This window comes from Macrotis lagotis, chromosome X (genome assembly GCF_037893015.1).
Source record: "Macrotis lagotis isolate mMagLag1 chromosome X, bilby.v1.9.chrom.fasta, whole genome shotgun sequence".
Classification (NCBI taxonomy): domain Eukaryota; kingdom Metazoa; phylum Chordata; class Mammalia; order Peramelemorphia; family Peramelidae; genus Macrotis; species Macrotis lagotis.
In genome coordinates this window covers 618,849,936-618,864,836 of record NC_133666.1, presented here as the reverse complement: position 1 = coordinate 618,864,836, position 14,901 = coordinate 618,849,936, and the positions used below count along the sequence as shown (strand labels likewise).

The 14,901-nt window shown below is 37.1% G+C and overlaps 1 protein-coding gene across 3 annotated transcripts in view; it reads right to left on the bottom strand.

Annotated features, from left to right (window-relative positions):
• Window positions 1–2,065: 2,065 nt before the first annotated feature.
• Window positions 2,066–14,901, bottom strand: part of LOC141496892 (gasdermin-D-like) — a 35,380-nt gene continuing 22,544 nt past the window's right edge. For all 3 annotated transcript variants that reach the window (XM_074199469.1, XM_074199470.1, XM_074199468.1), the window contains 4 exons: window positions 12,813–12,957; window positions 8,078–8,160; window positions 7,453–7,729; window positions 2,066–2,423 (listed from right to left, as the gene is read on the bottom strand). In XM_074199469.1, coding sequence (XP_074055570.1) covers window positions 7,481–7,729; window positions 8,078–8,160; window positions 12,813–12,957 — 477 coding nt within the window. In that variant the 3' untranslated portion in view covers window positions 2,066–2,423; window positions 7,453–7,480. The remainder of the gene's footprint in view (window positions 2,424–7,452; window positions 7,730–8,077; window positions 8,161–12,812; window positions 12,958–14,901) is intronic.

Here is a 14,901-nt window from a genome sequence, read left to right as displayed (position 1 = left end):
CTTATAAGGTCACAACTTGTATCTGAGGCTAGATTTAAACTCGGAGAGATATGGAGCAAGAACAGAAACACAAAATTTGAGAGATGGAAGGGATTTTAGAGAGACTCTCTAGCTTAATTTACACATGAAAGGGTTAGAACACATTGAATGTATTAGAATGCTCTAATAATTAATTACCATTTCTCTTTTCTATAGTTTACTTGATATTTTATTCCTCATTAAGAGTGTAAACTGCTTGAGAGTAGGAAGTGTCTTTTGTCTCTCTTTGTATCCTCAGCACTTTACATAATGCCTGAAAAACTGGAGGGTCTTAAATATTTATTAATTTATTAATTGAATGCTAGTCTATATTGACACCTTCAGATGCTTATGAGAATAAAAACAGGAAAGAAACTAGGGGAAATGGTTGTAGAAAGTAAATTACTGTGAAGATTTTGTATGTCTCTACTTTTTTAGAAAAATGTCATTAATATGAATTTCATAATTTTATTGAGAATTTCTTCTTCACATATTATATTCAGGGATACTTTATTGGGAAATGGGGATCTGGAAGTGATGTCTCTAGAACAGATGTTTGACCATACTGCTTTGATCATCAATCAATGGACCAATAAACATTTATCAAGTGCCTACTATGTACCAAATCTTTTGCTAAATATTAATGTAAATTAGCTTGAAAGGCTTTGAGTAAAAGCTTAGGTTCATTTCTATGTGCAAAGAGACTTACCTCCTCTCCCTCTTTACCCCCCACCCCTCCAGCGCCGGTTGCCACAGTGGGGAATGAATTTTTGGCCTGGAGAAATCTTGGAGACCATGAACTAAGATGTGACCAGCATTTGTGGAAGGAATAACAACATCAAGCAGCTGAGAGACCCTTGAATGATAAATATTATAGTTTCTATTTTCCCTAATTAGTATGAAGTTTATGATAATTCAGAAAAGGAATGACCAGAAGGGAAAGAAGGAAAAGAAAATACCTCTTCTCTAGTACCCCCAAAGTCTCTCTTGCCCCCCGACACCTGGGTAGTTGAAAACCTCAGGGAGGCAGAGATGATCCTCCTTTTCCCCTCCCTCTACTCTAGCTCTGAAGTAAGGCCTCCTACCTAAAAGTATTTGTATGGGGCGGAGAAGGAAGGGGATGGTCTCTGCTTTGCCAGCAGGGCAGCTGAGTTCCCCAAATACTAGAAGATGAATGACAATCATGTCCTCTGTCATCTTCACTTCCTTCTATCCTTTGTTGGAGGAGGCTGGTTTGTGCAGAATTTTCCTCACCCTCTCCAGTCTCTCTAATACAGTCCTAATCTAACTTGCTACAGCAGTTCTGGAAAATTAGCTTGGCAAATAGGACAGCAAGTGTACTGTCCCAAGGGACAGTCATTGTCTTCATTGTGTTTAAGCTTCCCTGACCCTCACCCTGGGAAGAGAAGGAAAGATGGAAGGAGTCATAGATCCAGAACTAGATTCTCAGAGGTCAGCTCATCCAGTCCTCTGGTCCTCAAGAAATCTCATCTCAAAAGAGGGACTTGTCCAAAATGGAATCTGGAATTAACGTGCTTTTACCCTAAATCCAGTGCCCAGTCACTGCTAGGCTTATAGTAGGGTTCTCAAGATTTGTGAGTGAGTGAAAGGGAGGAGCAGAATTTGGGATAGCGTCTGGGTAGGAGACAGCCTTCAGTTGTCTGCAATGGGGAGAGAGGTAATGATAAGAAACAGAGGGCCATTATAGAGACTTTAAGCTGTAACAACCTGGGTTGGACTTTGTCACATGCAGGTGTGACTTAAAACAATGATGAACTGTTCTTAGCAGGTGTCCTACATTTGTGTGTGTGTGTGTGTGTGTGTGTGTGTGTGTGTGTGTGTGTGTGTTTGGACGTCTTTATCAAACAATTTTGGGAATTCTCATCAAACAGCTTCTTGGAGTCATTAGGAAGGGAATGCAACAACTTCTTGTCTAGCCATACTGCATCCCAAATACCATCTGAAGTACTCTTGGATTATTTGCTGCTTGATAATTATCTACAGACCTGGGAATGGCCAAGAGTTGGTTAAGTACCAATTATCCACATCAGAAGTTATTTTTAACAGATATGCACCAAACAGGAGATAGGAGAGGGGCACAGATCGGCAGAGACTTCAGCTCTAGTCCTAGTTCTCTAAATTTCTGGGAGACTCAGGAATTATGGGACTTAGACTAGAAGGTCAGGTAATGCTGCCACACTCATTCTTGCTCCATCTATCCAAAGTATGAGTACTAATCTGGAACCATGAGACTCCAGGAATGGTGATCTTCTTGCAGCCTTCTCTGTTTTTAGACCTCTTCAGAAGGGCCTCTTTTAGGGTCTTCACAGCTTCTATCACATTACACAAACTCTCTTCATTCCCAAAGCTAATAAAAGATAGAGCACTCAGATGTCTTCAACTTTCTGCAGGAGAAGAGGAGGGAATGCAGTAGGTAAGGGATTTGGAATTCCCTTTAACATCCCTCTCAATTATGACTTTGCTAGAGGTCATATCCAGGGCCCTGTATATTTGGATTTCACCATGTTAGTGTCCTTGGGCAGGTGGTTTGAATTCAGAGGATGGTTGGTGCCCATGTTTGGAAGGCATAAAGCTGCAACCAGAGCTAAAAGGACATTTGTCTCTGGGATATCTAGGAAAGTCATCTAAAGAATGACTACCAAGATAATGGTGAATTTAAATAAAATTAAATGGGATAATAGCTGAAGGAATTGAGTTTTATTAAGCCTGGAGAAGATAGAGTTTATAGGAGACACAATGAACCCTGTCTTAAAATATATGAAACAAACCAGATCCTTTCAAGTTCAGAAGGACAAAATAGGATGAGTTCAAGGAAGTGTCTAGGGAATAATTTTCAACTCATAGTAAAAAAATAGCTTCCTAACAATTAGAGCTAGTCAACAAAGAAATGAGGGCCCAGTAAAGTTGCTAGATCCCTCTTGCTGGGGGCATTTATCCCCAGGCAAAGGGTGCTATTAAAAGGACTACTAAATCAGGCAGAGCACCTGACTAGATTCCCCCTACTCAGATCCCACATCCTTTGCAAAACTGGCTTTGACCTGTGGCCTATATTACCTCACACTGTTCTCTTTTAGATCCTCTGCATTCTATCTGCATTAACTCCAAGCCCATTTCTCTTGGAACCCTCTTCTGTCTCATGCCATTGCTCCTGCTCCAGACCCAGGTCCTTAGGATATTTTTCTCTCCTCCTCCACCATTTTCATCTGCTGAAGTCTCTGCTCTTCTCTTAAGATCAATTCTCAAAGGTGAAGTCATCCCTATCTCAGTTGAATAGGATGTTTCCCTTCTCAAATTCCTCCTGACACTACCACAGAAACCTAGAGTTAGATATGGAAGGGATCTTAAGAAATCTTCTAGGTAGGTCAACCTCTTCATTTTATAAATGAGGAAACTGAGGCCCAGAAGAGTTAAATGACTTGTCCAACTTTATAGAGTAATAGTCAATAATTCCAGAGTCAGTGCCTTTCCTACATGTTCATGAATATGGATATGAATAGCAGGTACAATGGAATAGGTGCAAGTGAAAAAAAATAGTCAGATTTTCACTGAAATCTTTTGCTTTTACATCACCTAGATTTCCTCTCTGTATTATTCTTCTTCCTTCTAGAAAATCATCCCTTGCAACAGTTTTTTTTTAAAAAAGAATGAAAAAAATTTCAGCAAAATCAAACAGCATCTTGAAGAAAATCTGATATTTTATGCAATGTTTCCACACCTATGGCCCAAAGTTCTGCAAAGAACCAAGGAAGGTATCTTCTCAGATCCCTTCTCTGGAGTCAAGTTTATTTTTCATAATTTTGCAACATTTAGTTACAAATAGTTTGCAGTTGTTCTTTACATTTACAGTGTTGTAATAATCATTTTTGGAGTAACTAAGGTCTAACTTCAATCTGACCTCAGACACTTACTAGTTGTGCATAACCTTGGACAGGTTGTTGAATCTGTTTGTATCAGTTTCCTTATCTCTAAAATGAAGTGAAGGAAAAAAATGGCAAAACCACTTCAGTATCTTTGCTGAGAAAAGAGTCAGATATGTTATGTTATAAAATACAAGTTATGATTTATATTGCTTTTCTGTCTTTGCTTGTTTCACTTTACAATAGTCTGTGTCTTTCTGGGCTTTGTTAAATTCATCATATTGACCTTTATGTACAGCATAGTAATATTCTATGTCATAATTTAGCTATATTGCTTATCAAGGAGTATCAACTTCCAGTTCTTTGTTATCATAATAAGTGTCGCTATAAATATCTTGGAATACACAGAGCTTTTCTTTAAGAAAATAACCTCCATGGGAGTATATTCCTACCAATGAAATCTCTGGGTCATAGAATATGGACATTTGAATCATTTTCATTGTATAATTCCAAATTACTTTCCAAAAGAGGTTGTTTTTAATTTACAAAAATGTATTAGTGTGCCTGGTTTCCTGCAACCTTTCCAACATCCATCATTTCTGTCGTTCATCATCTTTGCTCCTTTGCTGAATGTTTGGTAAAGTCTAGAGATTGTTTTGATATGAATTTTTTCCTCATTACTAGTGATTTAAAGCATTCTTTCACATGGTTAATAGCTCTATAATTTTTTGAGAATCAGTTGTTCAAATAGCTTGACTACTTCTCTTTTGGAGAGAATGGTCTTTTATCTTTGGTCTTACATATTGTTAATTGGGGATATTTCTTGGGTGTAAGACTTTTATCAGAGACATTTGAAGCAAAGATTTTTTTTGCCTGTCCACTGTTTCCCTTCTTATCCATTAACTTTGTGTAAAAACTTTTAAAATTCAAGTATTCAAAATTAGTTATTTCATCTTTTAGAATTGCATATACTTCTTGTTTGGTTAAGAATTCATCCTCTAGGGGATGGCTAGATGGCGCAGTGGATAGAGCACTGGCCCTGGAGTCAAGAGTACCTGAGTTCAAATGTGACCTCAGACATTTCATAATTGCCTAGCTGTGTGGCCTTGGGCAAGTCACTTAACCCCATTTGCCTTGCAAAAACCTAAAAAAAAAAAGAAAAGAAAAGAATTCATCCTCTAATCATAAAAAAGGGAAAAGGACCTAAATGTGCAATATTTTTTTAGGTTAAAGCTCCAGAGGTCTTTTAAAAAGCTGAAAAGAACCCATTTATATGAAATCATTTAGTGTAACTTTTTTAAATAGGGGTAAAAATTTGGAAACTAAGGGGAAAGGGATACCCATCTCTTGAGGAATACTTGAACAAATAATAGTATATGAACATAATGGAATGTTTTTTGCCCTAAGGAATGTTGAAAGGCAACATGACTAATATGGAAATACATTAAACATGATTGTACATATATCACCTATATCAGATTACTCCCTGTCGTTGGGGGCGGGGGAGTAGGGAGGGTGGTAGAAAAATGGAACTCAATAGCTTACAAAAATATGAATGTTGAAAACTATCTTTGCATGTAATTGGAAAAATAAAATAAAAAAACATTAAAAAAAGAAATGATAAAAGGGTCAGTTTTAAGATTTGTATGAAGTGATACCAAGCAAGAACAAGGAGCTGGTTTATACAATAAAAGCAATACTATATAAAAACAAATAACTTTTGAGAGGCATACGGACTCTGATCAAAACTAATTTCAGGGGACTGATGTGAAAGCATACTGTATGTTTGCTGACAGGATAATGAAAGTGCATACACACTAAGATGTGATTTTTAGACATAGCCAATTTGGCGATTTGTTTTCTTGACTGCTGATATGATATAATGGCTTTATTTTTATTCTTTTATACTGTTAGGGGAATGGCATGGGAGAAAAGAAAATTTTTAATTGAAAAAAGCTTTGTTTAAAAAATAAAAAGAGCTATCTAACTAACAAAATATCTAATCTAGTAAAGTTGAGGCCAAAGAAACACTTTTCAGGGAGAAATGCAAGGGATTCCTCTTCACATGGAAGCTGGACTAATTGTCTTCTCTGATTTCTTCTGACTCTGAAATTCTAGCTTGGGTGGTTTGGGACTTGCATAGTTCCATAATATGAGTGAAAGAATAATAAGGAAACAAAAGTTACAATTAACTCATAGTTGCCTGAAATATCTATAATCCATTTGTAGAGATGATAGGTTATAAACAGGAGGAATTAATGACCTTAGATTCTTTGAGGTCCATTTTGTAAAATAACTAAAATAACCTGTTCTGAGGAAGACAGTAGAAAGTGTTCATGTTAATCATAAGACCTTTGTTACAATACTACTATGTTGAGTTAATTTTTTTTAAAAAAACAGTCTTCTTTGAAAAGGAGAAAAAGAGTTCTTATGTATTTGCTGATCCTTGTATAAATAATTTTTTCTCTTGACTTCATGGCTTCATTATGTATACAAGGATCAGCAAGAGCATAAGAATTTTTCCCCTTTTTCAAAGAAGCTTTTTTTAAAATTTAACTTAGCATAGTAGTAGTGTAAGATCTGGGAAGATAGGGGACTTTTACCACCTATATTTGAGTTGGAAGAGTCAGATATGGGGACACAAATACCTTAAATGATTTGGGGGCTCTAATTTCTCACTACAAAAAGTAAAGATGTCAACTAAGGGAAATTCCTTTTTGTATTTTGTCTTCTTGGTATTATGGATTCATTAGTAAATGATCTCATTGTGAATAGAGGAGGTGATTTTAAGAATATCACAGTCAAGGTATTTAGTTAAGGGAAAATACAAAACAAGCGTTAGAATAGCACATATGGACACTATCCACAAGTATCAATTTAACTGTTGTTACTCTACATATTAGATTTTTGTGCAGTAGATGTCTTAAATTGCAAGCTAAAGTAGGAACTAAACAATGAATCTTTCTCAATATTAATAAACTTAGCAGATAATAAAATAAATTGTATTTAAATTGAATGGCAGTTAACAATTTCTCCTTGGAAAAGTAAATTTAAAAATAGTTTTTAAAATTAATTTATTTAAATACCAAATTATATGTAAAATTTTCAACATTCCTTTTTTCTCCCTCCCACCCTTCCTTCTCCCAACCCTAATATAACAAGTAATCTGATGAAGGTTATACATGTAAAGTCTTCTTACACAAATTTCCATATTAGTTATGCTGTGAAAGAAAAATCAGAACAAAAGGGGAAAACCACAAGAAATGCAAAACAAAATAAATTTTAAAAAGTGAAAATATTGTCTGTTTTGGTCTGCATTAAGAGAATAGTTCTTTCTCTGAATATGGATGGAATTTTCTATCAGAAGTCTTTTAGAATTGTCTTTTATCAATATATTTCTGAGAAGAGCTAAGGCTATCATAGTTGATAATCACACAATGTTATTGTTACTGGTACTGTGAGTGCAAATGTTGGTTAGTATGCCAAGCTCAGGGTGCAACGTGCTTGCCGGGCCTTAGCTCTAGAAAACAAAATGTCTCCCAATATTTTGACATACCAAATAGGTTGGAAAAGCAGGGGTTAGTTCAGCAGGCTTCACTGAGAGCCTGCAGCATCACCAGACTCCCATATAGGGCACAAAGGGACTGCAAAGCACTGGGGTTCCAGGTAAATTGGGGTTCATCTCCTGAAAGGTACAGTCCACAGTCTTCCAACAGGCCACACGTCAGGGTCAACTTCTCATCGTAGTTCTTGACAAAGGACATTGCATCTAAAGATAATGAACAAGTTCTCTTCTCTGTCTGATTGAAGTTCAACTTCAGAATTTCCTTCACCTATGAGAAATAGGAGGAGACTGAATTTGAGCAAGAGCTCAAGATACTTTCTCATTGTTCTGAGAAAGCTTCCTGAGAAATCAGGTCCCAAGAGAACTGCTAGACCATGCCTGTGAGGAAGCAGCATAACAGGCATGAAATCCTCTGCAGCTAGAACTCATCCCACTGAGTTCTGGGCAACAAGACAGAGAAAGGAGTAGGTCAGACACAGAACTAAAACTATCCCTCTCTAGATTGCTCCCTTCCCCTCCTCCCATTTCTTATTCATTCTCTAGACTATCTATTCCAAGGTTTCTGGGAAGTTGTGGCTACCCAGCTCAATTCTGGGAAGCAAACAGTTTTTCTTACCAGCTTTGTCTCCACCATCAAGATGATGTTGTCCTTTTTCTCTAGCAACTGGATCAGGAACTGATGTTGGATGGTGCTCAGGGCTAGGGAAAATTAATCAATCAATCAAACAAATCTTACTAAGGGTAGCAGCCTCTGCTAGGACCTGGTGATAGCAAGACAAAGGGAAGGATTTCTGTTCTCAAGTAACTTGTATTGTGGTATGTCCCTCACACAATATAAACTACTTAAGAACACATACATTGTTAAGTTTATAGACAGAGAACATAGAAGGTAAATACAAAGTCATTTTCAGGGAGACAAATAGTTTTGAGGAATCAGAGAAGGCCTCATGTAGCAGGTGGTCCTGGAACCCAGCTCTGAAGGAAAGCTAGGGATTCTAAGAAGAGGAATTGAGGATGATGATGCTTTCTAGACTTTGCAAAGCCATGAAGTCAAGAGAAAAAATTATGTATACAAGGATCAGCAAGAATATAACATGTGAGAACAAGATCAATAATGTAGAATAATCCTGGAAAGGTCATTGAAGGTAGGTATCAAAGGACTTTAAAATACTTAAAGGAGGAGATTAAGAAGTAGCCAGGTAGTACAATGCATAGAACACTAGGCCTGGAGTTAGGAAGAGCTGAGTTCAAATTCAACCTCAGGTCTTTACCAAGCAGAGGGCAATTTATTTGATTTTTTGTCTCAATTTCCTCCATTGTAAAATGAGGATACAATTGCACCTACCTCCAGGGTTACTGTGAGGATCAAATCAGATAAAATTTGTAAAGTATTTGGCACATCATAATGTTTTATAAATACTAAATAATGATGAAAATGAAGATGCCAAAAGAGAGTGGAGCCACATAGGAGAAAGGATTAGAGGAGAGATGATGTAGGAAAATCAATTAAGAGGATTCTGTATAAGTGATGGGGCCTAAATAAGGGTGATAAATGTGGGATAGTGAGAAGGGGATGGATAGTAGAGGGAAAATTCAGAAGACTTGACAACTGATTTGACAAGGGAAATATGGGTGAGGGAAGAGTGGAGGATGATTTTCAGGTTTTGAACCTGTATTCTAGAATAATGCTATCCTGAAAATAATAAATCAAAGTTAGGAAAAGGGATAGGTTTGGAGAGAAAGACACTGAATTCTATGTTTGGGATATCATGAGTTTCTGATGTCCATATATTACCTTTACAACATCTGTTCAATATTTCCTGTTCTCTCCTCTAGTATAGTCACATCTTTGATATAGACCCTTCCCACGTCACTCTTGGTCTAATACATTAGCCTGTAGGTAGATCTGCCTGCCTCAAATGTCTTCCCATTCCAACCCATCCTCCTCTTAACTGTTATTTTCATTCAGGTATCCGGTCAATAAACTCCAGTGGTTCCCCATTACCACCAGGATTAAATATAAAAATCCTCTCTTTGGCATTCAAAATCCCTTCATAACCCATCTCCTCCCCTGCCTTTCCAGTCTTCTTATATCTTATTCCTTCCTCTTAGTTTTCTTTGATCCAGGGAAGCCTCCTTGCAATTTATCTGGTGGGGAAATTCCAGTCTAGGGTTGGATTGGGATACAAGAAGTCAATGGCATAGAAGGTGATAAGATAAGAGTGAGTATACAGAGAGAAGAGGACCAAAAAGAACTGTGAAGAATCCATGGGTAAGGATTGAAAGAGTCTGGAAGGGACTGACTAGATAGGGAGAGGAAGGAACAAGACAGCCATGTCATGAAAACTCAGGAGAGGATAATGGTCAATACTATCAAATGCTGCAGAGGTCTAGAAGGATGAAAATATTAATAAGAGATAATTGGGATGGAGAAATTGAAGACAATGTACAGAGAGAGCTCTGTCAAGCTCCTTGGCTATGGTGGAAGAGAGATGGATGGCAATGGTAAGAATTTTAAGAAATAGAGATCTGAGTGTGCTTGTAGACAGAAAGAAATCTGGATAAATGAAAGATTGAAAATTAAAGACAAGAAGTCTTGAGATATAGAATAGAGGAGAACAGAAAGTGGAAAATTGCCCCTAATTTCTTTGTGAAGCATAAGAAAAGATCCCTTGTGGAAAGTGAGCGATGGGAGATAGGGTGGAAGGCTGGAAGAGTGAAGAGTTATTTTAAAATAGTCACTAGGAAATGAAAGAAGCTAGAATTGAGGTAAAATTATTACCTTCCAGCAGTGAGAGCCCATTTAAGATTTTGGTTGTTTAGTCATTTGAGGTTTCTTGGGAAAGATATTAAAAGTGGTTTATCATTTTCTTCTCCAGTGGATTAAGGCAAATGGAGGTTAACTAACTTGCCCAGGATCCCAAGATTTGAACTCAGATCTTAACTTCAGGTCTAACACTCAGCTGCATCTCATTTGAGATGAAATAATATAAATTCATGTTAGACCCAGTAAATCTACTCATGTGCTGGCTACATAAAATAATTCAGAATAGCTCCAACCAGGCATTAAAAAGACAGTGCTAGAACATCTAGATAGTTCAGATTTTGACTTAGTGAGTTTTAAATATCTCCAGGATATCCAGTTCAAGATGTCCAATTGGAAGTTGGTGATGGCGACTTTAGCAAAGTCGCAGGATATAAATAAACCCTCATAAATCCTCAGCATTTCTAAATATGACTAGCAAGACACAACAGCAAGAGCTAGAAAGAGAAATCCCATTCAAAGTTACTTCAGACAATATAAAATACTGAAGAGTCTACCTGCCAGAGTCAGAAATTCTATAAAACAACTATAAAACACTTTTCACACAAATAAAATCAGATTTAAATAATTGAGCAAATATGAACTACTCATAGATAGACTGGACTAATATGATAAAAATGACATTCTACCTAAATTAAACTACTTATTTAATGCCCTATCAATCAAAATTCCAAAAAATTACTCTGAATTAGAAAAAAAAAGTAAATTCATATGGAGAAATAAAAAGTCAAAAAATTCCAGTGATTTAATGAGAAAACAGTACAAAAGAAAGTTGCTTAGCCCTACCAGATCTAAAAATCATATTAAAAAGTATCAGTCATCACAACTGTCTGGTACTGGCTAAGAAAGAGTGGCGGTTCAGTGGAATAGCCTAGGTGCAAAAGAGATAGCAGGAAATGATTATAGTAATTTGCTGTTTGATAAACCCAAAGAGTTCAGCTTTTGGGATAAAAACTCCTAAATAAAAACTGTTGGGAAAATTGGAAATTTGGGCAGAAACTTGGGTTAGACCAACATCTCATACCCTATACCAAGATAAGATCAAAATGGGTATGGGATTTATACATAAAAGGAAATATTATAAGCAAACTAAGAAATCAAGGAATAGTTTACCTGTCAGATCTATGAAAAGGGAAGCAGTTTATGACCAAGGAAGAGATGGAGAACATCATTAAAAATAAACTAGATAATTTTGATTATATTAAATGAAAAAGCTTTTGCACAAACAAAACCACTGTAACCAAGATCAAAATAAATGTAGTAAATTGGGAAACAATTTCCTGACAAAGGACTTATATTTAAAATATAGAGAACTGAGTCAAATTTATAAAAAAAAAAAGCCATTCCCCAATTAACAAATGATCAAAGGATATGCAGAGGCAATTTACAAATGAGGAAATCAAAGTGATCCATTGTCATATGAAATATTGCTCTAAATCTTTACTGATTAGAAAAATGCAAATTAAAATATCTCTGAGGTACCACCTCAGGTCTCTCAGACTGACCAATATGACCAGAAATGACAATGATCAGTGTTGGAAGGGATGTGGGAAATCTGGGACACTAATACATTGTTGATAGAACTGTGAACTCATCCAACCTTTCTGGAGAGCAATTTGGAATTATGCCCAAAGAGCAATAAAAAATGTGCATGCCCTTTGATCCAGCAATACCACTACTAGGTCTATACCCTGAAGAGATCATGAAAAAGGATAAAAACATCACTTGTACAAAAATATTCATAGGAAGTTGGTGATGGAGGATTGCAGATCAACAAAGAGTCTCAACTCAGACGTGATAGACAAATCTGATATCTATCTTCTTATGGGGTTAATTAAATGAAATGGAGCTGATGAGGAAACATGTAGATTAATGAGAACTATTTGGGAATACTGTGGCCTAGCCCTAATCAGGAGGTGATCTTGATGTTTTCTCTCCCTGGGGAATATAAGGAGGAAGGATTTACAGCTTTTTTCTCATTGATGATAGATTTTCATAGGGAGTCAGTACACTATGAAGGAGAGATGACTGGCTGGGAATCACAGGAATGGACTATGCTGATGCAGTGGATAGGTGTAAGACTTTGGGAAAATCATTTCCCCTTTGGAGTCTTTGTTTCTACATTAATAAAAAAGGGAAATGGTTACTTTCGATTACATTATAGAGATAATATGAAGATTAAATACCCAAAAGATTTTGAGACTCTTTTTTTTTAAAAAAAGAAAAACCTAGGGGCAGCTAGGTGGCACAGTGGATAAAGCACTGGATCTGGAGTCAGGAGTACCCGAGTTCAAATCCGACCTCAGACACTTAATAATTACCTAGCTATGTGGCCTTGGACAAGTCACTTAACTCCATTTGCCTTGCAAAATCCTACAAAAACAAACAAAAAAACCCAAAAAAAACCCACCTAATCTAGACTCCCAAGGGCCTTTTATAAAGGAAATGAAAGGGTTTTGTTTTCTGAGTGTTAAGTATCCCAGCACCTATTTTCCTTCCCATTCTCTGATCTTGCGATCTTTCTTACCATTCAGGGTTCCAAGAAGATAGAGGAATGCCTCAGCTAGTTTCTTCACAAGTTGTCCACTGTGATCTTGAAGGTTACTTAGGATGTCACCTTTTATGCCCTCCATCTTTTCCGGGGGTGCCCCAATATACAGACTCTGTTCTAGCTGTAGAGGGGAGATGAGGAAGAAGCTAAATAGTGAGAATGACATCTTCCTGGCCAAACCTGCTCCTTAGATCAGTTGCCAGGCTTGTCACTTTTGCCTATGGGAAAGCTGGGATCAATACATGTGGAAGAGATCCTGAGCTCAAGGGCAACTCTGGAGGGGTTTGATTCTACCACCCTACTCAGTAAGTGGTAAGTGGGAAGACTCATGGATTCATATGTAGCCAATGTTGGAATATTTTTCTCCTTTCTCTTATCTTTCCCTGTTTGAGTCCATAAATTGTCCCCAAAGAAAAAACATGGTAATAAGTAATAATTAGTGGGAGAATGAAGAAAATAAAGAAAGGGAAGGGCCTATAGGAAGAAAATGTTATAAAACAGGAGAGATAAATCCTTAAGGATTTTTCTTAAAGCTTCATTCTGCATTATAAACATAGGCATCTAAAGACTGAAGAACTCCAGAAATTTGCCTGGCTTGACCTGAACAAGTATAAAAGGGGAATCAGGTATCATAAAGCTGATTGAACAAAGGACTCCTAATCAACTGGCCTACACAACTATGGGAGAGAACAGGAGAGAGCAAGAGAGATTATCTCTCAAGTAGTGGGATAAGATATGTGGGACTTCAGAGGACATTAATTCTTCCAGACTGTGACTCTGGGAATTTATAAACCTCCCTGAAACTGAAGGGAAGGGAATGTGGTTTCATGCCACCTTTTACTTCCAGGTCAGTTCATTTTGTCACAGAAAGTCTAGAACAAGCAATCACATTAATGAGATGGTGATTAATGATTGAGCTTTTTTCTTAATTCTCAATTAATCATTCTTACTTATATTTTGTATTACTTCTCCATCTGAGGACAATATCTGCACAAACCAGTTACTCAATAAATTTTTGCTTAATTGAATTAAGATCTAAGTGGTTGGTTGGTTGGTTCTTGTCCTTAGTTCTCAACAAATACCAAGATGATATCAGTATGTTAGAGACAAGTTATAGTGAGTCCAACTATGGTCATATAGCCTAATATGAACTTGGAATGCTCTACCATAAGTGAATACCTCAGGTGGTTATACTAAACTTATACATCTCATGTTTCCTCAAAGAGCACAGTACCTACCCCCTTGATGAAGGCACACCAAGGTGGACTGTCTGGTACCAATGTCTCTCATGCTGCACAATCAACTCCAAAGTTCTTAAGAAAGACTTTCAGGGTATCCCTGTATTGCTTCTTCTGGCCTCTCTAAGGGTTCTCAATAGAATAGTCTTTTTGGCAAGTATGTCTTTGGTATTCTAATAGTGATGGCCAGCCTATCATGGTTGCACTCTCTGTAGTAACATTTGAATGCCTGGCAGTTTAATTTCAGAAAGGACCTCAGTATCTGGTATCTTATCCTGCCAGGTGATCTTCAGAATCTTCCTAAGCTGATCTAAATGGAAGTGATTCAGTTTTCTGGCATAGCACTGGTAGACTGCCCAGGTTTCACAGGCATACAGCAAAGAGGTCAGCTCAACAGCTCTGTAGAGCTTCATTTTGGATTAATTCTAATACCTCTTCTCTCCTACACTTTTTTTCATAGCATCCCAAACACTGAGCTAGCTCTGATATGTGTATATCAATCTCAATATCAATGTGTACTTTTTCTGGGTTTTTTTAGGTTTTTTGCAAGGCAAATGGGGTTAAGTGGCTTGCCCAAGGCCACACAGCTAGGTAATTAGAATGTGTCTGAGGATGGATTTGAACTCAGGTACTCCTGACTCCAGGGCCTGTGCTCTATCCACTGTGCCACCTAGCCACCCAAAAGTACACTTTCAAAATTCAACAGTTCTCCATTTGCTTTAACTAATGGTTCCACATATGGATGATGTGGTGCTGGCTGATGGAGCACCTAGGTTTTCTTAGTTAGGACAAAATTAGCACAAGCAGCAAAGAATCAATCCATAATT